This window comes from Triturus cristatus, chromosome 2_2 (genome assembly GCF_964204655.1).
Source record: "Triturus cristatus chromosome 2_2, aTriCri1.1, whole genome shotgun sequence".
Taxonomy (NCBI): domain Eukaryota; kingdom Metazoa; phylum Chordata; class Amphibia; order Caudata; family Salamandridae; genus Triturus; species Triturus cristatus.
This window is the reverse complement of record NC_140582.1, coordinates 707,168,693-707,190,940: the sequence shown is the minus strand read 5'-3', so window position 1 is coordinate 707,190,940 and position 22,248 is coordinate 707,168,693. Positions and strand designations below refer to the sequence as shown.

At 48.7% G+C, this 22,248-nt stretch overlaps 1 protein-coding gene across 2 annotated transcripts in view; it reads right to left on the bottom strand.

Annotated features, from left to right (window-relative positions):
- TRAPPC11 (trafficking protein particle complex subunit 11) overlaps positions 1 to 22,248 on the bottom strand; it is a 626,226-nt gene that overhangs the window by 425,355 nt on the left and 178,623 nt on the right. For both annotated transcript variants that reach the window (XM_085641890.1, XM_085641891.1), the window contains exons 18-19: positions 20,072 to 20,202; positions 3,922 to 4,077 (exon numbers count right to left, since the gene is read on the bottom strand). In XM_085641890.1, coding sequence (XP_085498016.1) covers positions 3,922 to 4,077; positions 20,072 to 20,202 — 287 coding nt within the window. The remainder of the gene's footprint in view (positions 1 to 3,921; positions 4,078 to 20,071; positions 20,203 to 22,248) is intronic.

Below are 22,248 nucleotides of genomic sequence, written 5' to 3'. Positions count from 1 at the left end.
TGCTGAGGTATGGAAAGAGGAGTTAAACGACTGATGCTCCTCATGGCCTGCACAGTGTCTGCTGGAACCACATCTCTAAATTTCCTGAACTGGTGCGTAAACAGTTTGGCAGGGGTCAAAAGCCCCAAAGACCTGCTTTAGCTCTGCTGTCTTTAAAGTGATTCCAAAGTGAAGTCTACCTTCTCTCCAAAGAAGTGAGACCCATCAAAGAGCATATCTATTAACAAAACCTATACATCGTCAGAGAGACACCATTCAGGAATGTCCAACTCTGGAACCGCCGCCCTGTCAATGCAATCAGTGGTATCCAAACCCATGCGAAAAAGATACCTGGCCTTATCCTGTCCATCAAGAACAGTCTGAGCCGGATGGGCCCTAAAATCCTCCAGGACTGCCGTTAGGATCTCACTGGCCATGTTCCAAATGGCACGTGTGTATCAGCCCTACAGACAGGTTCTTTTATTGATCATGGTGACAGGCTGGCACAGGAAGTGTGTTTGCCAAAGGGAACAATCCTTTTAGATTCTCTATCTGTGGGACCATCTTACTGGTCAAGGCCTGTTCAATGAGACCTTCAGTAGCAGGCTGCTTGATGAGAAAATCTAGATCACAGGGCACTAGCCCATGGCTTCTGTCCACCAGGCAACTAATTGATGGGCATGAACATGGTTTCAACTAGATAGCCATCAGAGTATTTGTGCTGGCATCCTTAAATGAGGACTCAGATGTAGGAAGTTCCCAACCTATAGAACGACTGCCAAAACACTTGTTACAGTCTCAAAGGAAGGCAGCAGTAATTCTAGTACCTTGGCTGCCCCGCTCGGACCACCACTACAAATGAGCCCTGATAGCAACAATGTAGTAGAGGGAAAGTGTTAGGAATCAGGGTGCATACCAACCGACATTTTGTAATTTCATAAGGCAACATCAGTCAAGCTCAAGCCTTAGTCAGTTTGGGGTCCGACATAGGCATCTGCACCGGATCATCCATCAGTGTCAGCACTGTTATTGTAGCAGCTGCCATCAGCATGGATTTTGGGCCAGGGTGAAAGTCTGTACCGGAGTCAGTAAGGGCCCCAAGACAGTTCCAAAGGGGACAGATGGCATCTGGGACAGGTGTACTAGCAGTAACACAGAACCTTACTGTTCTGTGGGGCCCAAAGGTACACTAAAGGAAACCAAAATCATACTTAAAATGTACAGCATGGCCTCTATGAAGACCTGGATCTGATACGGGATCGATGACAGACCTGGAAGCCCAGGGTGATTCGGAACCAAATAAGGAATCTGTTCCATGGCAAGTGCCCTCGACTGAGTACGACTTATATCTTGATGCCCTTGCGCCTTCTCTTTGGATTCAGAGTGGAGGGATGCGGTTGTGTCCCACTTCACTTTCTGACCTTGTATTTGAACTCACTGGAGGACTTCAAGTAGGAAGTGGAATGATAATACGATAATTAGAATGCCCTCGGGATGATGCCTGCAACTTGGAGCAGGTGTGGGGTCTGTGTGAAGACTATAACTTCTTGTGTTTGGTGACGTAAAACTTGTCTCTGGGTCTGAAATCGCCTTCGTGCTCATTGAAGCACATTTATCACACGACAAGAGCTGTGTCCAGAGCCCAAGCACCAAAGGCAGACTTTGTGCAGGTCTGTGGCAGATACCTGTTTCCTGTAGTCATGGCATGATTTGCATTCTGTTTTTGGTGGGGACACTGCACGCTAGTACACTGTGGAATAGTTTTGGTGTCATTGACAGACTGACATAGTCAGGACTGGAGATGCAGAACTGTGTTAGAAGGTGCAGGAATAAAATGAAACTGACACCAGCGTGCAGGGGTAGCACATATATGCCACATGACGCCAGTTACCAGCACACAGGGGCACTGCCACAACATTCTCCGGATCCAGTCTGGCACCTAAGATACAGATATTTGATGGTGAGGAATCTGCAGTTGGTATTCATAAGAAATCAGTGCACCTGCTAGCATAAATGAGATTATGGAACAGAGGCAGTAGAGAATGAATGGAAAATAGACAGAAGGAAGAAAGAGTGAAAAAGCAGGATATAGTATTGGCAGGACTAATGAGAGGCATGAGAAAAAGCCCAAGATAAGGAAGGAGGACAAAAATGACAGACGGGACAAGCTGATGTGAGGCAGTAATAAGGGAAAGTAGGAAAGGGCAGAGAAGAGAGGAGAAGGAGGAAGGCTGATAACCAGCAGCAGGGAATAAATTAGACTAAGAAGAGAGGCATGAGCGATGAGAGCGAGTAATGAGAAGATAAGCATGACAGAGACTGCAGGACATAGGGAGGCAAGAATAAGAAGTGATGAGAAGAAAGATGGGGAAGAGAGGAAGAGGAGGAAAAAGAGATGAGAGGCAGGCAGGCAGGAGTTATGGTATAATGTGGTGTTTTGTTTGTATCCTTTTGTCAGAACTTTACCAACACAGATTTGATACACCACTGTGCTCTCAAATACAAAACATAAAAGCTGTCGAGAAGAGAGAGAGCTTGATTGTACAGATTTGTTTGATAGAATCATGTGCAAAATACTGCTAAAACAAATTCAATACTAAAATGATATGTGTTGTAGGTAAAGTGCTGTTCTTTCTGTAAATACCTTATTCGCAACTGTAGCAAAATAATCTTTTTTGTGGAAGTGCATTGGGGATGGAAAGGAGGCAACAGACTTTTCAGCTTTCCACTTCCATCAATAAACTCAAAGTGTAATCATCCCTTGAAAAGCATAGCTACAATACAAGTCTCCAATTACAAGAATAACATAGCAGGTATCACTAGAAAACCACTTTCCCCTGGAGAAAGGACGAGACCAGGACACAGGGTCGCCTTTCTTGGCACTGCAATCAAATGGTAAATGGTGCATTCTTTCTCTTTAGGGTCTGAAAGGTAAAGTAAATATGAAAAACACTTCATTCTGCCTTTAGCAGAGCTTGGAAGAGCCAAGGCTCAACACAGATGGGATAACTCAAAGCAGAAATACGGAGTCTCTATTCTTCTTGGTACAGTGCTTGGCAGACATCAATACAGCAAATGGTGGTCAATACTGAGGCATGCAAGATGGGATGGCCTGACTGTACAGCCGGTCATATCGCTCAAGAAAATTATACTCATTTAAAAGCAATAACTAGTAGTAAAAGACTTCATCTGAGCAAGAGAAATGGTGCAATATCTACAATAGATATCTATACTGAAAGTTTTCCAAAAGTAAACTCAACAGCAAATACTACAATTGTACCTAAAAAAATGCATATAGTAACTTTATCTTGTAATAGTTTTCTTATTCTATTTACATTACCACATAATAAATATTTTAGATAGCATCCTATTATATGGAATTGGATTAAAGTTAATTAATTTTGGTCTGAGTTGTTTTGACAGTGTCGATTTGGTAACTAGACTGACAATTCTAAAAGGGGCATTATTGGTTTTGACACATGTGATTTCCAAAATCCTGGTTCTGGCTTTTATGCTTGCAAAAATATTAATGTGACAAAAAGTGGACTTGCATCTGGTGATGGAGGTTGTTGAATTAATTCTACTTTGAAAATGTGAACAACTCATTACAATCGGGGAACTTTTTATAGTAGAGCTTGGCATGAATTTAATTGTATCTGTGAGTTACTCCCAGAGCATGTCCAGTGGCTGATCACATGAAGGGGAGCTAGATAATTATACACGTAATTTCTCTTTTGTCTGGTGTGTGCAAACTCTACGTATGGACTTTGATCACTATTTTGGCATCTCAATTTGCAGATTCATTGGGTAACTGAGTAACAACGTTAAGGCAAAAAATGCCACTTATACCATGCTATGATTCCTGTATAATTTGTTAACTTTTATTTACAGAAAAAAAATTATCATCTACACAAAAAACTATTCTGAAATTCAATAGCAAACCTCTATTTTTTTCCCCACGTCTTCAGTCTTTGCAGCAAATTTGAAAGTGAATTTTCTTGTTTTCCCAGGGACTAGACACATTGTTCCTTGTGGAGACAGTTCCATATTCTCACTTGACGGACATGCATGTTCCACCACACAGTACTCATTGTACTCCTAAAACAAGGAGACATTAAATTAATTGCTACATGTTAATGAGCAATTACTTTAACATTGGGTTAAAACAGAACAACATACATAAACATGCAAAATAAACAGCAAATTTCAAATGATTTAATTAAACAGCGGTTACCCTCAAGTTGCAGTAATTTAAAGTAAGTATGGAACAAATAACCAGAATTACAGAACATGTGACAACCACACCACTTTACACACAATACTAGAAAATGTCTTCAAGCTACATGATTTAGGGACAAACATTGCCTTCCAAGATACTCACAAACGCCCCTTAAAATGTGCACCCAGTGAGCTCTTTGCTTGCATCACCTCTTAGCTCCTTAACATCCTCTCAAAAGCAGATGATATTCTAAGCAGGTCAGAGCAGTGAGGATGAAAGAATCATGAACAGAAGAAGCAAAGGACTAAGTAGGTATGCAAGCATGCACCACACAGTGTTCACAAACAGAAGTCAATAATAAGTTTGTGGACTACAGTAAAACGTTGGGTTATTTCCAACTGGTCATATACAAGAGGCTGTACCAAAGGACAGAGCATAAAAGTGTCCATGGGCAAGAAATTGAAATCTGCAGAAAATTCACCTTTACTAATGTTTGGGTATTCACATTCACAAATGGCCCTGACAAAAGGTATGCATTTACATGCAATAGCTACAAGCTGTGTTTAGGAAGAGGTTTCAAGAAAAGGAAATTATCTACAAACGAGGGAGTTCTAAAACTATCATAATTAAGAAATCTGTGCATTTTTCTAACCTTATTAAACGTTAGGGTTAAGAAAATAGGCATAACTCTTCAACATACTAGAAATTATACAATAGTGAAGTAATTTATTTGGGATAAAAAAAATCTAGATACAAAAATATCCAGCTAAAAAAAAAAACCTGGGAGTAAAACATCCAAGAAGGGTTCAGCTAAGCATTATGGGGTAATGGCAAATGTTATGCTGAAGATTCAAAATACCACAAAGGAAAGCTTAGGGCTAGCGTTAGGTGAAGCATAAGATAAAGGAGAAATGATTAGATTACTGGAAGGGTGTCTCACCGCATTTATAACACCAAAACAGAAAATGCTGAATTTAACACCGGTTACTCCAAAGTCAAAAAATGTTTATGCTAATTGTAAAAATGATTTCAAAAGAATAGCAGAGAGAAGGGTAAACCCATGAAGGCATGCCTATGTGGAAAGTTGGGCTGAGGTCCAAGCAAGCAGCAGAGAATTATTCAAACGTTTATTACTTCAATGAAGAGTCCTACAATGCAGATTGAACTCTATTAGAGATGCCATTTTTTCACGGATGCTCAAAATGCTGCTGTGAAATGTCTAACTTTATTAAGTTACATCATTTGTCATGACAAACGCCTCTGTGGGCATGAAAGTAAAAATGTAGCTTTATAGGCTTCCATTAAGGGCAGCTAAAAAGAAGGCCTGTCCCTTTAAAAATCTGGGAGGCATACCTTCCCACAATGCATTGTTCCAGCAGTTACCTGCTGAAGCGTGTTATTTTTTTACAAACTAAGCATTTCAATGACGTTTATAACCAAAGCTTAGGAACTGGCAGGGAGGCGTTGGGTCGTTTATAACCTAAATGAAGATTCTTACGGTGCAGACTAGAACAGCAAGTCTACTAAGGGGCTGGTAGGTCAAAGTAGTCAAATGTTTCTAATCTTTGGAAATTAGTTGTATAAACACTGCTCTCATTCTAAAAGATTTCTAAGCATTTCTTGACCAACGTTATCCTCCGACTGAGAGTCCATTTCTAGACAGTATTGTCTAAAAAACGTATGTATTTACTTCTGTCACCGCTTTGCATAAGTTTAAAACTGGTACACGTCTAACCCAGTCTGTGTTGGCAGCTTTTCGTTTTGTGGAGTGGACCTTGGGTCTACCTGGAAAAGGTTTATTAGACTTTAATAGACTTTGATATAAGAAAATCCATGCCACTACCTATCTTGCAATAGATTGTTTAGAATGGCCACACTATGCCTAATATGACCGTAATTCACAAATATCTGATCAGTCTGTCGAATATCTTAAGACACATCTAAACACAAATGTAGTACTCTTCTAACATCTAGGGAGTGGAGAGCTCTCTCTGCTGGTGTACATGGGTTAGTAAAGAAGGTACGAGTGTAATAGACTGATTATTGTAAAGTTTCAATTTTGTGTAAAAATTAGTTCTTAAGGCTACCCTGTTGGCATGGAGAACAGTGAAAGACTCTTACAACTCACCTACCCTTCTTGCTGACGTAATTGCTACTAAAAAAGCAGTTTTCCATTAAATGTGCTGAATAGGTGATTTGTGAACAGCTTCAAAAGGGGGTGCTCATCAGTTTTGATAACACCAAATTCCACTCCCATGATGGTTACGGTTTTCTTATTGGTGGAAAACCCACCGCAAGACTTTCCAGGAAATCTTCCACTAAAGGAATCTTAAAGAAGGATATCTGTTGTGGTGATCTTCTGGAAGCAGTAAGGCCGCCAAATAAACCTTTCGCAATGGAATTTGTATAATTGCTTTAGTGCGATAAAGCAAGTATGGCAGTATGACATCTTCCTGACCAGTAATGGCATCATGACCATTGTTTTGACACCAGCTGCAAAATCATTTCCACTTTAAGGCATAACAGGATCTTGTTGAAGGGAATTGTTACTCCTTCAGGATATTCATGTGGATCAAGGGGAAGATTTAAATGCCCATGCTGTCTGATTTCAAGAGCTATGCAGCCAAATTCAAAGACTTATGACTCGGATGCTGTATTTGGCCCCAAAGTCTACTCAAAAGATCTTGTCTGCGTGGCAATTGTTTGTGTTGCAACAGGGACAGTTGTTAGAAAGTCCAGGTACCACCACCGCCTCTGTCAATATGGTCCCATCAAAATCACTTTAATTTTAGAATTCCGTAGTTTGAGGTTCACCGGTGATGTCAGTGGAATTGGTGGAAAGAAACAGACAAATGGAGTTGACCAACCGATCAAAGGGGCATTGGCCACTGAGTTCAGATCTGGGGCTCTCGATGCAAAGTCTCAGCACTTCTTCCTTTGAACTGTGGTAAACAGGTCTAAAGTTGAAGTACCCCAATGAGAAATGGCAGGTTGGCAATCAGGTGTGCCTCAGGTTTCAAAGACGACTAACCAAGTTGTGAGAGACTTCTGAGCAAGATTCCAGCAGGCAGCTGACGTCCATCTACCTGCTCGGTCAAAATTGGGACTGACAGTGATCTATTCAGTGTTGATAACAAAGGTCTTGACAGCAAAGATCTTGAATGCAGTCAGTGTTGATGAGCCACTGCTGATCCATCTCCTGACGACAAGCAGGTCAGAGTCAATCTATTCAAATCAAACCTTGTAGGTCTCAACGTTGATCACCCTCAGCTGCAATGGTTTGCCAGTTGTTTTCTTTTCTGTATGTGTGTATGTGTGCTACAACTCGAAGAGCCAGGTCTTGAGCAATTTCCTGAACGTGAGATGGTCCTGGGTCAGTCGAAGGTGGGTGGGGAGGGAGTTCCATGTCTTGGCAGGCAGGTAGGAGAAGGATCTTCCTCCTGTGGTGGTTCTGCAGATCCGTGGGATGGTGGCGAGGGCGAGGGTGGCGAATCGGAGCTGGCGGGTGGGTGTGTAGAACGTGAGGCGGTCGTTGAGGTAGGTAGGGCCCGTGTCGTGGAGGGCCTTGTGTGCGTGGGTGAGGAGTCTGAATGTGATTCTCTTGCTGACCGGGAGCCAGTGCAGGTCTCTCAGGTGGGCGGAGATGTGGCTGTGATGGGGGATGTCCAGGATGAGACGTGCTGAAGCATTCTGTATGTGTTGCAGTTTCTTCTGTAGTTTGCCCGTGGATCCCGCGTAGAGGGCGTTCCCGTAGTCCAAACGGCTGGTGACGAGGGCCTGGGTGACCGTCTTTCTGGTTTCGGTAGGGATCCATCGGAAGATCTTGCGGAGCATGCGCAGGGTGTTGAAACAGGACGTGACGGACGTGACGGCGTTGACTTGCTTGGTCATCGTGAGGGAGGAGTCCAGGATGAAGCCCAGGTTGCGTGCGAGGTCCGTAGGCTTGGGGGCGGTGCCCAGCTCCGGGGGCCACCAGGAGTCGTCCCATGTGGAGGGGGATGATCCGAGGATGAGGACTTCTGTCTTGTCCGAGTTCAGTTTCAGGCGGCTGAGTTTCATCCATTCCGCGACTTCTTTCATTTCTTCTTGGAGGTTGGCTCTGGCGGTGGCGGGGTCGTTGGTGAGGGAGAGGATCAGTTGGGTGTCGTCAGCGTAGGAAATGATGTTAAGGTTGTGTTGGCATGCGATGGCTGCGAGGGGGCTCATGTAGACGTTGAAGTGGGTGGGGCTGAGTGAGGATCCTTGCGGGACGCCACAGATGATCTTGGTGTGCGATGATTGGAAGGGGGAGAGGCGGACTCTCTGTGTTCTGTCTGAGAGGAAGGAGGTGATCCAGTCTAGAGCTCCCTCTCGAATTCTGGCGTTGTGGAGGCGAGTGGTTAGGGTGCGGTGGCAGACTGTATCGAATGCGGCCGAGAGGTTGAGGAGGATGAGGGCGGCAGTTTCCCCGTTGTCAAGCAGGGCCCCGATGTCGTCGGTGGCCGCGATGAGGGCGGTTTCGGTGCTGTGGTTCGCTCGGAAGCCAGACTGTGAAGGGTCGAGGGAGCCGTTGGTTTCGAGGAATGCAGTCAGCGGCTTGTTGACGGTCTTCTCGATGACTTTCGCGGGGAAGGGGAGGAGTGAGATGGGGCGAAAGTTCTTGAGGTCGGTGGGGTCTGCGGTGGGTTTCTTCAGGAGGACGCTGAATTCTGCGTGTTTCCAGCTATCCGGGAAGGTGGCGGATGCGAAGGAGTTGTTGATGATGTTCCGCAGTTGGGGGGCGATGATGGCGTCGGCTTTGTTAAAGATGTGGTGTGGACAGGGGTCGGATGGGGAGCCGGAGTGGATGGTGTTCATCGTGCGGATGGTGTTTTCTGTGCTCACGGGGTTCCAGGCGCGGAGGGTGGTGGTGGCGGGTGTGGGTTCGGTGGTTGGGTGCGTGGTATGGGGGCCGAAGCTGTTGTGAATGTCGGCGATTTTGTTGTGGAAGAACAGGGCCAGTGAGTCGCAGAGGTCTTGTGAGGGCGTGATGTCGTTGTTGCTGGCGCTGGGGTTGGAGAGCTCCCTGACGATGCTGAAGAGTTCCTTGCTGTTGTGGGTGTTGTTGTCCAGTCTTTCTCTGAACACTGTCTTTTTGGTGGTGCGGATCAGTTGGTGGTGTTTGCGGATGGCGTTTTTGAGGGCTGTCATGTTCTCTGTTGACTGGTCGTGGCGCCATGCTTTCTCGAGGGTCCGGCAGGATTTCTTGGAGTTTTTGAGGTCGTCGGTGAACCACGGGGCTTTCTTGCTGCCGGTTCTCGTGGGGGGGTTCTTCAGTGGGGCCAGGGTGTCGGCACAATCGGTGAGCCAACGTGTGAGGTTGCGGGCTGCTTCGTTGGGGTTCGTGGTGTGGGTGGGAGGGTTCTAGCTCAGCGAGGTGGTGAGCTGGGCTGTGGTGATCTTGTTCCAGCATCTTCGGGGGATCTGTTGTGGGTGGTGATGGGTCGTTGTTTTTCTGAAGTTGAAGTGGATGCAGCTGTGATCTGTCCAGTGTAGTCCGGTGGAGTGGCTGAAGGATATGTGGTTGCTAGAGGAGAAGACGGCGTCAAGCGTGTGTCCGGCGTCGTGGGTGGGGGGGGTGACCAGTTGCTTGAGTCCGAGGTTGGCGAGGTTATCCAGTAGGGCAGTGGTGTTGCTGTCATTGTTGTTTTCCAGGTAGAAGTTGACGTCTCCTAGGAGGATGTAGTCTGAGGAGGCGAGGGCGACCGGGCTGATGAAGTCTGCGATGGCTTCGCTGAAGTGGGTGCACGGTCCTGGGGGTCTGTAGATGAGGGTGCCTCTGAGGGTGGTCGTGGGGTCAGTGTGTATCTGGAAGTGGTGGTGCTCGGCGGTGGTGAGGGAGTCGTCGCAGTTGGTCGTGACGTGGATGGGGATTTTATGGACGATGGCGATGCCTCCTCCTGTTTGGTTGGTGCGGTCCCGTCGGATGATCTTGTAGCCGTCCGGGATGGCTATGGCGATGTCGGGAGCTGAGAAAACGCTCATCCAGGTCTCTGTGAGGAAGGCGACGTCCGGTGCTGTCACGTCCAGGAGGTTCCAGAGTTCGACGGCGTGCCTGTGGATGGAGCGGGTGTTGAGCAGAATGCACTTGAGGTGTTTGGTGTTGGGGCCTGGTCTGGCAGGTACGGTGCAGGTCCGGATGCAGGTGAACTTGCAGGCTAGGCAGGTAAAGGGTCCGTGGGTGCGTTTCGGGCTGGCCGGGTGGCAGGCGTTGTTCCGGCCGGTGTTGAGTGCGAGGAGGGTGGCGGTGTCGTAAGTCAGACGGGTGGGATGGCATCGTTGACGGCCAGGGGTCCTGGCGCTGGGCGCGGTCCAGGCGCAGACGGGCTTGCCTTAGGCGCTCCTTCGGCGCGGCCGCGCAGCGGTCGCCATAAGAGGGAGGGAGGGGAGGAGGGGTCAGCTGGGAGGCGGGAGGCAGAGCCAATGGGTGCCGGCAGGGCAGAGCCGCACGGGAGGCAGCGGCAGGAAGACGCAGGGGGGCTGGAAGCCTGTAAAAAAGTAAAAAACACACCACACAACTCACAGCACGCGGGGAACAGAATAGAAAAAGGGGGGGGGACACTCAGTTGCACGGGGTACAGGAGGAAGAGCAGGGGGCAGGCGCATGGGGTACAGGAGGAAGAGCAGGGGGCAGGCACGCGGTCTCACACAGGCAGGCAGGCGGCGCTCGAGCAGAGCGCTGAACTGAGAGAGCAGCAGGCGGGAAGCCGGGCAGACAGGCGGAGCTGCAGCGGCGGGGAAGTGACCTACCCAAGGGTCAAGCGTCACTGACTCCGCCGCGCACCGGTCGCCATAAGAGGGAGGGAGGGGAGGAGGGGTCAGCTGGGAGGCGGGAGGGAGAGCCAATGGGTGCCAGGGGGGGCGGAGCCGCACGGGAGGCAGCGGCGGGAAGACGCAGGGGGGCTGGAAGCCCGTAAAAAAGTAAAAAACACACAACTCACAGCACGCGGGGTACAGAATAGAAAAAGGGGGGACACTCAGTTGCACAGGGTACAGGAGGAAGAGCAGGGGGCAGGCACGCGGTCTCACACAGGCAGGCAGGCGGCGCTCGAGCAGAGCGCTGAACTGAGAGATCAGCAGGTGGGAAGCCGGGCAGACAGGTGGAGCTGCAGTGGCGGGGAAGTGACCTACCCAAGGGTCAAGGAAGAGAGTAACCTTCAAGATACTCACCCACGCTTACAAATGCCTCCACAACACCGGACCCCAATATCTCAATGAAAGAATCCCCTTCCACGCACCCAACAGAAACTTCCGATCCGCCGACCTCGCCCTCACCGAAACCCCGCACATCTGCAGAGCCAGAACGGGAGGAAGAGCCTTCTCCATCATCGCAGCAAAGACCTGGAACGAGCTCCCAATCAACATCAGACACGACCCCACTCTGCACATCTTCAGGAAGACCCTCAAGACCTGGCTCTTCAACTGACTGGAGCTGCCCCCTCTTCCCCCCTGCCTTGAGACCCTTACGGGTGAGTAGCGCGCTTCACAATTCCCTGACTGATTGACAGTCTTGGACTGAATGGGACACTGGTAGACAAACCACACCGACCTTGTGGGCATCAGTAGCTGCCTTCTTCCTTCCACATGAAGGGATGCTGGTGAATAAGGAAGGGATTTGGACTCAATAATAGTCAGGAAAAACCAGTGTCCTCAACATTAGAAATGAAAAGAGGTCAAGTAAAATTTGTAAAAGATATTTTCTGACAAAAAATAAGGATTTTTTCCAGAGTAGTGAAACCTCAGATTTGCTCATAGATACTGCTGTGGCAAGCTGAAGAAAAGAACTGGCTCTGGTAGTTAACTGCTGGTACAAAGCATTGTGGGTAGGGGTTTGTAAAGGACTGAACTTCTCATTTATACACTTAAAGTACTTACTACTCATCCAGTATTGAATCTTTCATAGATTCACATTCTTTACGGACTAGTATTTTGAGCTGCATATAGGAGGGAGGTAGGAGAAAGTAGTTAATAATTTGAAGAGATTTCAAATTACAGTTTAGTTTTTTTGTGAATCGGACTATCCTTTAACATCCAAGCAGCAGTAATTTGTAAACGTATGCACGTTACAGCGCTGGCAATTCATATAGTGGTGTTTCTCAGCTTTTGTTGTATGGGCTGTGATGCTTTGTAGCAATGGTCTTTGGGCCATTGTGACACAGAGATTAATGCAGTGAAATGTCTATAAGGATTTTTGATATCTTGGCCTAGGTTTATTTTTGCCTAAAGACACAAAAAGCCAGTTCATGAGTCTAAAGAGTGTAGATTCATTCCCAGCTATATCCAAATCCTTTGGCTTAAACGTCAGCAACATTCTATCAGCCAAGCACAATCAATTTGGAAGCACCACCTGTTTGGAGACTATCTTATAAGAAATGAAAGTCTGAATGAAATAATTTTGGCTGTATTTTAAGCATCACTTTACCTTTGTGAAACGTACAAATGGGTATTGAAAAAGAGAGAGCCTGTATCTCAAGTACTCTTTTGGTTGATGTAATTTGCACTGAAAGGCCAAATCTCATTAAAGAAACCGTCCTTCACAAAAATGCAACTGTTAGACGCAGCATGGCCTATAGGTTCACGAAAGCTGGATGGTAGTGCAACAAAAGGAGTAGTTTCTTTTCTGTAACTCCAGTTCAGTAGTAGGGGTATCTCTGTTTTAGTCATAATCTAGTGAATAGTCCCGCCCATGTGCGTGGACCCCGGAGCAATAAAAAATAATCTCTAAAAGGTGACAAATCATGCAGACCTGCATACACCTTTAAGAGAGAATTTAATTTAAAGACAGATAATGCAGCCTATACCCACAGGCTACACTGTCCAGTACTTCAACTAGAATTCCACCAACATCCACAAACAGCACTGCCTGTCTAGTTTTTCTCCCCATAGGAAAAAACCCTGCCTCTACCAACAAAAGCCTCTGGAATGATAGAGAGGAAGGAGTGGACAGACAAGCCCCATAGGCTGCCATTATGTGGCTTAAAACAGGATACTGAGCCTTTAAGAAAACTTTCCAGGTTTCCAGAACTTTCCCCAGTATCCCAGAATGCCCAGCAGGTCCCATTTACTTTCAGTTCTTTTTGAAGGCGTAGCACGCCAGACCTGTAGCATTCTACATATGAATAAGTATCTCTCCACCGGGGAGGAGGGCGGGCGCTTATGACTATAACAGAGATACCCCTACTACAGAACTGGAGTTACAGAAAAGAAACTACTCCTTCTGTAGTAGGGGATCTCTGTGTATAGTCATAATCTAGTGAATAGAATGGCAAGCCCATCCCCACACAACAAAAGCGGTGGAGAACACACAAGACACTACCACTACTGTGCGAACAAATTTCGCAGCGAAGCCTGCCCAACCTGAGCATCTGCCCTGGCATCCGTTTCCAGACAGTAATGCGCAGCAAAGGTATGGACCGACTTCCAAGTGGCCGCCTTGCAGATTTCCGCAATCGGAACATTACGCAGCAAAGCCGTCGTGGCAGCTTTGCCCCTGGTGGAATGAGCCTTAGGTTTACCCCCTAAGGTCTTATTAGCCTTTTGATAACACAATTGTATGCAGGACACAATCCACCGAGAAATGGACTGCTTAGAGGTCGCAAGACCAGTCCTGACTGAGCCATAATTAACAAACAATTGGTCAGACCTACGAATATCCTTGGTCTTATCCAGATAAAATTTCAACACCCTCCGAACATCCAGGGAATGGAGAGACCTTTCCGCTGGCGAAGAGGGATTCTGAAAGAACGTAGGTAAAGTTATGGTCTGGTTGACATGAAAATCAGAGATAACCTTAGGAAGAAATTTAGGGTGAGTACGCATCACAACCTTAGCAGCATGAAATACAGTATAAGGTTCTTGACAACATAATGCCTGAAGTTCACTCACCCTGCGGGCCGATGTAATGGCCACTAGGAACGCCGCCTTCCAGGATAGGTGCTGCAATGAAGCCTTGTGAATGGGTTCAAAAGGCTCCTTCATCAGTCTGGACAGCACCACATTCAAGTCCCAGGAAGGCGAGGGAAGTCTGACGGGAGGAAACACTTTCTTCAAGCCTTCCAAAAAATCCTTGACCACAGGGATCTGAAAGAAGGAAGTCTGTGAAGGGCATTTCCTGTAAGCAGTCAAAGCAGCCAGATGAACCTTAATGGAATGGAAATTAAGGCCAGACTGCGCCAGATGTAAAAGGTATGGAAGGATGACATCTTCCTTACATGTTGTCGGATCAACGTTCTTGGACTTACACCAGATACAGAACCTCTTCCACTTGTAAGCATAGGATGTCCTAGTGGAAGGTCGCTTAGACTCCTTCAGAATGTCCATACAATCGTCTGGTAGATTCAGATGGCCATATTGCACTATTTCAGGAGCCATGCCGCCAAACTCAAAGACAAGAGGTTGGGGTGCACCATCCGCCCCCCGAACTTCGTGAGAAGGTCCGGCCTGAACGGCAACCGCATGTGAGGAAGGAGAGACCGGTGAAGAAGGTCCATGAACCACCACTGCCTGGGCCACTCCGGGGCGATCAGGATCATCCGCGCCCTGGACTGGGACAGCTTGATGAGCACCGCCGGAATCAGGGGAATGGGTGGAAAAGCGTACAGAAAGCTGTTCGACCAATCGATCCATAGCGCATTCCCCAGCGTCCCCCGCTGGTAGTACCTGGATGCGAAGTCTCGGCATTTGCTGTTTTCGGCGGTGGCGAACAGATCTACGTCTGGAGTCCCCCACCTTGCGAAGACTTCTCCTAGTACTTCGTCGTTTATGACCCATTCGTGGTTTTCCTGAATCAGCCTGCTCAAGGCGTCCGCCTGAGCATTCTGCACCCCTGGCAGGTGCGTGGCCGTAATCGTCAGTCCTCGGGCCAGCAGCCAGCGCCAGATCGCCTGCGCCTCCTGCGACAGAGTGCGCGATCTCGACCCCCCCCTGCTTGTTGAGGTAATACATCGTGGTTGTATTGTCCGTCTGTATCAGCAGCGAGGTGGTCTGGAAGGACGGAAGGAAGGCCTTCAGTGCCAGGAAGACAGATCTGAGTTCCAGGAAATTGATGTGGTACGTCGATTCCAAAGGAGACCACTTTCCTTGAATCTGCAAGTCCCCGGAATGCGCTCCCCAGCCCTGGAGAGAAGCATCCGTCACTACACTCGTCGTGGGAATGTCCTTGTGGAAGGGAACCCCCTTGAGGAGGTTTTCCGCCGAACACCACCACTTCAGAGACTGAAGAGCATGCAGCGACAGTCGTATCTTGTCGTCCCAAGAGCCTGTCCTCTGATCCCACTGATCCTCCAAGCACTCCTGCAGTGGTCTCATGTGAAGCCGTGCGTGAGGCGTGAGGAAGATACAGGAGGCCATCGATCCCAGTAGAGAAGACACCTTCCTCACTGTCGTCGAAGGAGCAGTCCTGAGGTCCTGAGCCTTCCGAAGGAGTGATAACCGTCTCTCCTCCGAAGGAGACACGCTTGCTGACCGCGTATCGATGGAAGCCCCCAGGTACTGTATGCACTGGACCGGAGTCGTGACCGATTTGGACATGTTGACGTGTAACCCCAGCTTGTGTAAGAGAGCGCACGTCCATCGGAAGTGATCTTATGCTTCCGAGAAGGATGAAGCCTTGATCAGCCAATCGTCCAGATACGGGTAGACAAACACCTTGTTCCTCCGCAGGTGTGCCGCCACCACCGCCATGCACTTCGAGAAGGTCCTGGGAGCAGACTTTAGCCCGAATGGCAGTACTGTGTATTGATAGTGATTGGCGCCGACTTGGAATCGCAGGAACTTCCTGTGCTTCCTTGCTATGGGCACATGGAAGTACGCATCCTGTAGATCTATGGCACAGAGCCAGTCTCCCCGTTGCAGCTGAGGGTAAATCTGGTGCAACGATAACATGCGAAACCTCTCTCTGCTAATCCATTTGTTTGCCTGTCGCAAATCCAGAATGGGCCTGAACTCGTTCTTGTCCTTCTTGCGAATGAGGAAGAACCGAGAGTACAGACCTCTTCCCCTTTGAGACAGAGGTACTTCTTCTACCGCCTTTTTTCTCAACAAGATGTCTGCCTCCGCCTGGAGCTCTCTCAGCTGGAATCGAGAGCTGACCGGCGGAATCGCTGGAGGCGGGCTGATAAACCGAAGACTGTATCCATTGCAAACAATATTCAGCACCCACTTGTCCTGAGTAATTTTTCTCCACTCTGCCGGAAAAAATTGAATGCTTCCCCCCACTGGAGTGGGTAACGGTTGAGGGGGAAGTAGCTGCTCAGAGCCGAGACCCGGCCGGGCCCTTGGTAGTGGTAGTAGCCTGCTGGCCTCCTCTACCCCTCTGGCGCTTCTGGAAGGGCTTGCGGAACTGCTGCTGTTGTTGCTGCTGCTGTCCCGAACCCTGCCCACGCCCTCTGACCGAAGACCCGAACCGCCTCTGGAACGGGCGCTTCTTCTTCTCGGCCTTCTCCAACCCAACGGCCGTCAGGGTTTCCGCCTCCGCCTTCATGCGGGCCATCTCATCATCCGCATGTTTCCCGAACAGGGTTTCCCCCGAGAAGGGCAGGTTGGCCACTCTTTGCTGCGCCTCTGGCTTGAGGGACGTCAGGCGCAGCCACGAATGCCACCTCTGGTGGACGCCATGACAGTAGGCGTGGGCGGCCAACAAGGATACATCCGCCGCTGCACCGATCACCTGATTAGAAACCAGCATGCCTTCGCGCACTGTCTCCAAGAAGTCCTCCTTCTTGTCCCGGGGCAGCAGGTCCGCATACTGCTGCAGGGACTCCCACAGGGCCCGGTCGTAACGGCCCAACAAAGCCCCTGCACTCGCCGCCTTCATGGTGGTGGCGGCGGTCCCACACACCTTCCTGCCCGCAGAGTCTAGCCAGCGGCTTTCCTTGTCAGGCGGGACCGTCGACGAAGGGGTGGTCGCATGTTGTTTCCTCGCCGCCGTCACGATGACCGAATCCGGCTTCGGGTCCACTCTCAAAAAGGTAGGGTCCGACTCCGGGGCCCTATACTTTTTCATGAGCCTGCAGGGGGCGGCCTTCGTCATCGCGGGAGTTAGGAACAGCTCCAACGCGGGTTCCACCAGTCCTGGTACAAGAGGCAGTAGAGGGCGAGACAGATGTTTCTTATGAAGTGTCTCGAATATCACGGACGTCGTGGGTGTTGAAACCGTCACCGTGATACCCAACTTTGCTGCCCCTCTCAACAGCACATCTTGGAAAGAGACCAAATAGTCCACCGGAGACACCCTAGTCCCCGGTGAGTCCGACAGCGTCGGGGAAAAGTCTCTGGTCGAGGAGCGCGTGTGCGACCTGGACCTCTGCCTCCTACGGCGTCGTCCTGAGTCCGACGATGACCGTCCACGGCTCCGTGACCTTTTCCTCCTGTGAGAGCGGGAGCGCGACCTCTTCGGCTTCGGCCTGTCCGCCGGTCTAGCCGGTCCCGGCGACCGCGGGCGTCGTGGCTTCGGGGTCCCCTGCGGCGGAGTCGGGTACCTCGGAAGGGAAACCGACCGCGGGGGAACCGGCGGCGGCCCCACTGGAGTGCGTGGCAGCGACCGAGGTGGGGGCGGCGGAGGCAGTGTCCGCGGCTGTGGAGGCGGTGGTGGCGGCGGTGGTGGAGGAGGCGGCGTTGGTGGTGGTGGTGGAGAAGGGGTCGGAGGAGGTGGGAGAGGAGGCGGTGACGGAGGCATCCGAGGAGGCGTATACACCACAGAGTACACCGATTCCGGTGACTCTCTCTCCCTCGACGTCGATCTTCTCTTCGACGGCGACCTTCGCCTCGACGGCGACCTCCGCCTCGACGGTGACCTTCGCCTCGACGGTGACCTTCGCCTCGACGGCGACCTTCGCCTCGTCGTAGCGACCTGTGCCTCGACGTAGCGACCTGTGCCTCGACGGCGATCTCCTCGACCTCGAGCGTCTCGACGTCGATCTCCTCTTCGGCGGTGACGTCGACCGTCTCCTCTTCATCGACGGCGAACGGCGATCTCCCCTCGACGGCGAGCGCCGACGCCGGGTCCGAGCTCGACGCCGACTGCTGGACGGCGCCGAAGACGGCGTCGTCGCCGCCGATGCCGATGTAGTCGACGGCGGCCTATTCAGGTCCCTCGACGTCGATCGTCGACGCCGCTTCTCCCCAGAGCCCTGGGGAGACGGCGAACAGACGGTGGTCATCCTCCTCGACGTCGCCGTCGACGCCCTCGACGGGGAGTGGGAGCGCTTAGTGGTCTTCCTGCCCCTGGGGAGCCCCCCAGAGGCCTCAGTATGGGCCAAATCAGCCCCTCCAGACCCACCTGGTGCCTTCAGTCTTCTCTCCTCCAGAACTTGAAGCCTGATTTTCATTCTGTCCCTCAGGGTCCTGGCTGAGAACGAGTGGCAGATGGTACAGTCTTCAGGCACGTGGGACTGGGGAAGGCAACCTATACACACCTCGTGTGGATCAGTTTTAGCCTTCTTTCTACCACATTCCGGGCACTTGTCGAACAAGCCAGGCATGTTGACAGTACCAGCTACTAAGCACTTGAAAAAGTGACAAAAATTGACAAAATCTCCAAAAAACCCTTGAAAAGGGGAGAGCTCAATGCTCCAGGGTCCTGCTAGCAGGAGCCGGAAAAAAGAACTGAAAGTAAATGGGACCTGCTGGGCATTCTGGGATACTGGGGAAAGTTCTGGAAACCTGGAAAGTTTTCTTAAAGGCACAGTATCCTGTTTTAAGCCACATAATGGCAGCCTATGGGGCTTGTCTGTCCACTCCTTCCTCTCTATCATTCCAGAGGCTTTTGTTGGTAGAGGCAGGGTTTTTTCCTATGGGGAGAAAAACTAGACAGGCAGTGCTGTTTGTGGATGTTGGTGGAATTCTAGTTGAAGTACTGGACAGTGTAGCCTGTGGGTATAGGCTGCATTATCTGTCTTTAAATTAAATTCTCTCTTAAAGGTGTATGCAGGTCTGCATGATTTGTCACCTTTTAGAGATTATTTTTTATTGCTCCGGGGTCCACGCACATGGGCGGGACTATTCACTAGATTATGACTATACACAGAGATCCCCTACTACAGAACTATAAAATCAGAGATGCAGCAAATGTACTGCATTCTTTGATCCCCTCAATCACAGAGGTTTTGAACCTGCTTTTTGAACGAAGGGCCTGTTGGCAACATCTAAATGCATTCTTATGCATAGTATTAGTATTTTATGCGCCGATGAATTGTAAAAAGCAAATTAAATAGTGTTGAAATGTTTTCTGGGATTATCCCACTGTGAGGGAAAATTCTCAAATATGAATCTATAAGAAAAAAACAAGTTACACTTGGAACTGTATTAATTTGCCATACATATCTTTTCATAACGTTCATAGATTTGCAGATGCTTTCAAAATATTTCACTGCAGGCTGGGAAACCACTGTGAATAGGACATGAAAAGTCACTCTTATGTGCATCAACTTCTTTGGATTTCTCCCCACTCAGTCAATGATTGGATGGGTACCTCAACTCTGCACTGCCACATGGCCATTGCCATCTCAGTGTTTCAAGCAGGAAATGTGCACTCTGGAGTATATTGACTCACCTGTAATATCATCATCATCTAATTCATATAGCAAGGTTTTCTTTACCTACTACAATTTGTCCCTGGCAGAATCAGAATGCAATGTAGAACACTAATGAGCCAGTCCAACTAAATAACAAGAACTCAACTCAGTGTCTTGAAAAGAATATAATCCCTGCTCTAGTTTCACTACATGAACTGGTTTCATTTGAATTTCAGTACATTTCTAGCACTGGACATAAGTTAAACAAAACTCAAACAACCAAATTAATCTAATCATAAGTCACAGAAATATACTTTTAACAAAAAAAGATTTACATGGTTACCTGATTATTGAAACCAATGCAAAGTTTGGAAAACCGGATAGGATGAGGACAGTCAGCTTTAAGATATAAATGAAACTGAACAGGTACATCCACATGGAAACTTGGAGATAGAAACCTGGCTTTGCATTGCACTAAAAAGAAAGCAAAGGCTACAGTCATTCTGCGAGCTAATACACATTTAGAATTATATTTTAAACTGTCTGTAATATATTTCACAAAACTAGGTTTAGTTCAAAATGTAGATGGAGCTTAAGCATTGTACCATATCCAACTGCTGACAATGCACTCCTAGAAGAAAAAGTAACTTATCTTCAATAACAATTTTTTTGGTAGACACCCTATTTAACTGCAGATTCCTCACTCTTTAAATTTCCCAGGCGCTAGTCTGGGTTCAGACACATTCCCATAGCTCTTTCATGTGAGACATTCCCATAGCTCTTTCATACCAGAAGGAAGTGCAGGCACCACATCAATGCAGGAAACAGTGCCACTGTGGCATCACTGGAACAATAAAGCACCATTTTTGGAAATGGCCCTTTTTGCAGGGTCATCCTTATACTTTTTGCCTTCCTCCTGTATTTATTCTGACCTGTTTGTGTTGATTTTATGATTCTGGTCACTTTACCACTGCTGATCAGTGCTAAAGTGCATATGCTCTCCCTTTGTAAATATGACATGTGAATTGGTATATCCATGATTGGCTTATTTGGTTTACCTGTTAGTCCCTAGTAATGTGGCCTGTGTGTGCCCAGGGCTGGTAAACCAAATGCTGCTGGTGGGCCTGCAGCGCTGAGTTGCGCCACCCACAGAAGCAGCTTGTAAAGTGTGTCTCAGACCTGCCACTGCAGTGTCTGTGTGCAGTCTAGAACTGCCATCTTGGCTGTGAAGTGCACCCACTTCCCAACCCCTGGCATCATGTAAGCCACCCCATGGTAGGGTGCGTTGTATGTGTAAGGTAGGACATGCTCTGATGTGTGTAGCATGTCCTGGTAGTGAATTACACCCAATTTCGTTTTTCACTACTGTAAGGCTACCTGTTCTCCATAGGCCAGAATGGGAGGTTTGGCTATTACATTCTATAGTCCTAACTGACCCATAGAACATGGTACAAAAACGAATTTAGTATGCCTGAGCTCAGAATATTAAAATACATCTTTTAGTGAAGTTTATTTTTATATTCTGTGTTTGAAAATACCACTTTTTAGAAAGTAGGTATTTTCTTGCCTAAGCCTTCCAGTGTGCTCTGCTGTTATGTGTATTGGCTGTCTGGGTTTGGAGTGACAGGGTTGGGGAATTCCAGAAGACAGGGTGAGGTGTCCCAGTGGTGAATAGAGAGATCTGCATCTAGATGGGTGGGAGGAGTTGCACCTGGGACCTGAATAGGGCTGTGCCTTCCCTCCACAATGCTGGCTCCACCTCCTATGGTGTGTCTGATGTCTCTGCCCTGCACCCTGAAAGGAAAGAAGCAGCCTGGTAAACCAAGTGCTCCAGGACTGAGCAGAACTGGTTCTGGCTGGGCTCAGTGACTTGTGACTCTTTAGAACAAAGACTTTTGGGGTATAAATATCTGTGCTGAAACCCCTACAATTTGTATTGCCCCTGGATCTCAAGACCAACCTCTGTCTGTGGAACTGAAGAAAGCTACAGGAGAGGACTGTCCTGGTGTTGTGTGCTGTTCCCTGGATTGGCCTGCAGTAGTTTTCATTGGACAGGAAAAAGGAGGGAAAAGGAGCTGTAAGAGAACTTTAATCTTGAACCTGCAATCACCCAAGGGCTAGAGAGAGAGCCAGCCCCCCGACTGAAGTCTCAGGACCAGTAGACTTCATTTCATCACTAAAGCCTAAAAATCATCGCTACACCTACAGAGCGTAAAGAAAATTATCGCATCGCTGCGGCTGAAGGCTCGCTGGCCTGATCATCGCCCCGCACATTTGCGGCCAGAAAATCATCGCTACAGCTGCTGAGCGTAAAGAGAATCGTCGCATCACTGCCGCTGAAGGCTCGCTGGCCTGATCATCGCCCCGCACGTTTGCGGCCAGAAAATCATCGCTACAGGTGCTGAGTGTAAAGAAAATCGTCGCATCACTGCCGCTGAAGGCTCGCTGGCCTGATATTCGCCCCGCATGTTTGCGGCCAGAAAATCATCGCTACAGCTGCTGAGCGTGAAGAAAATCGTC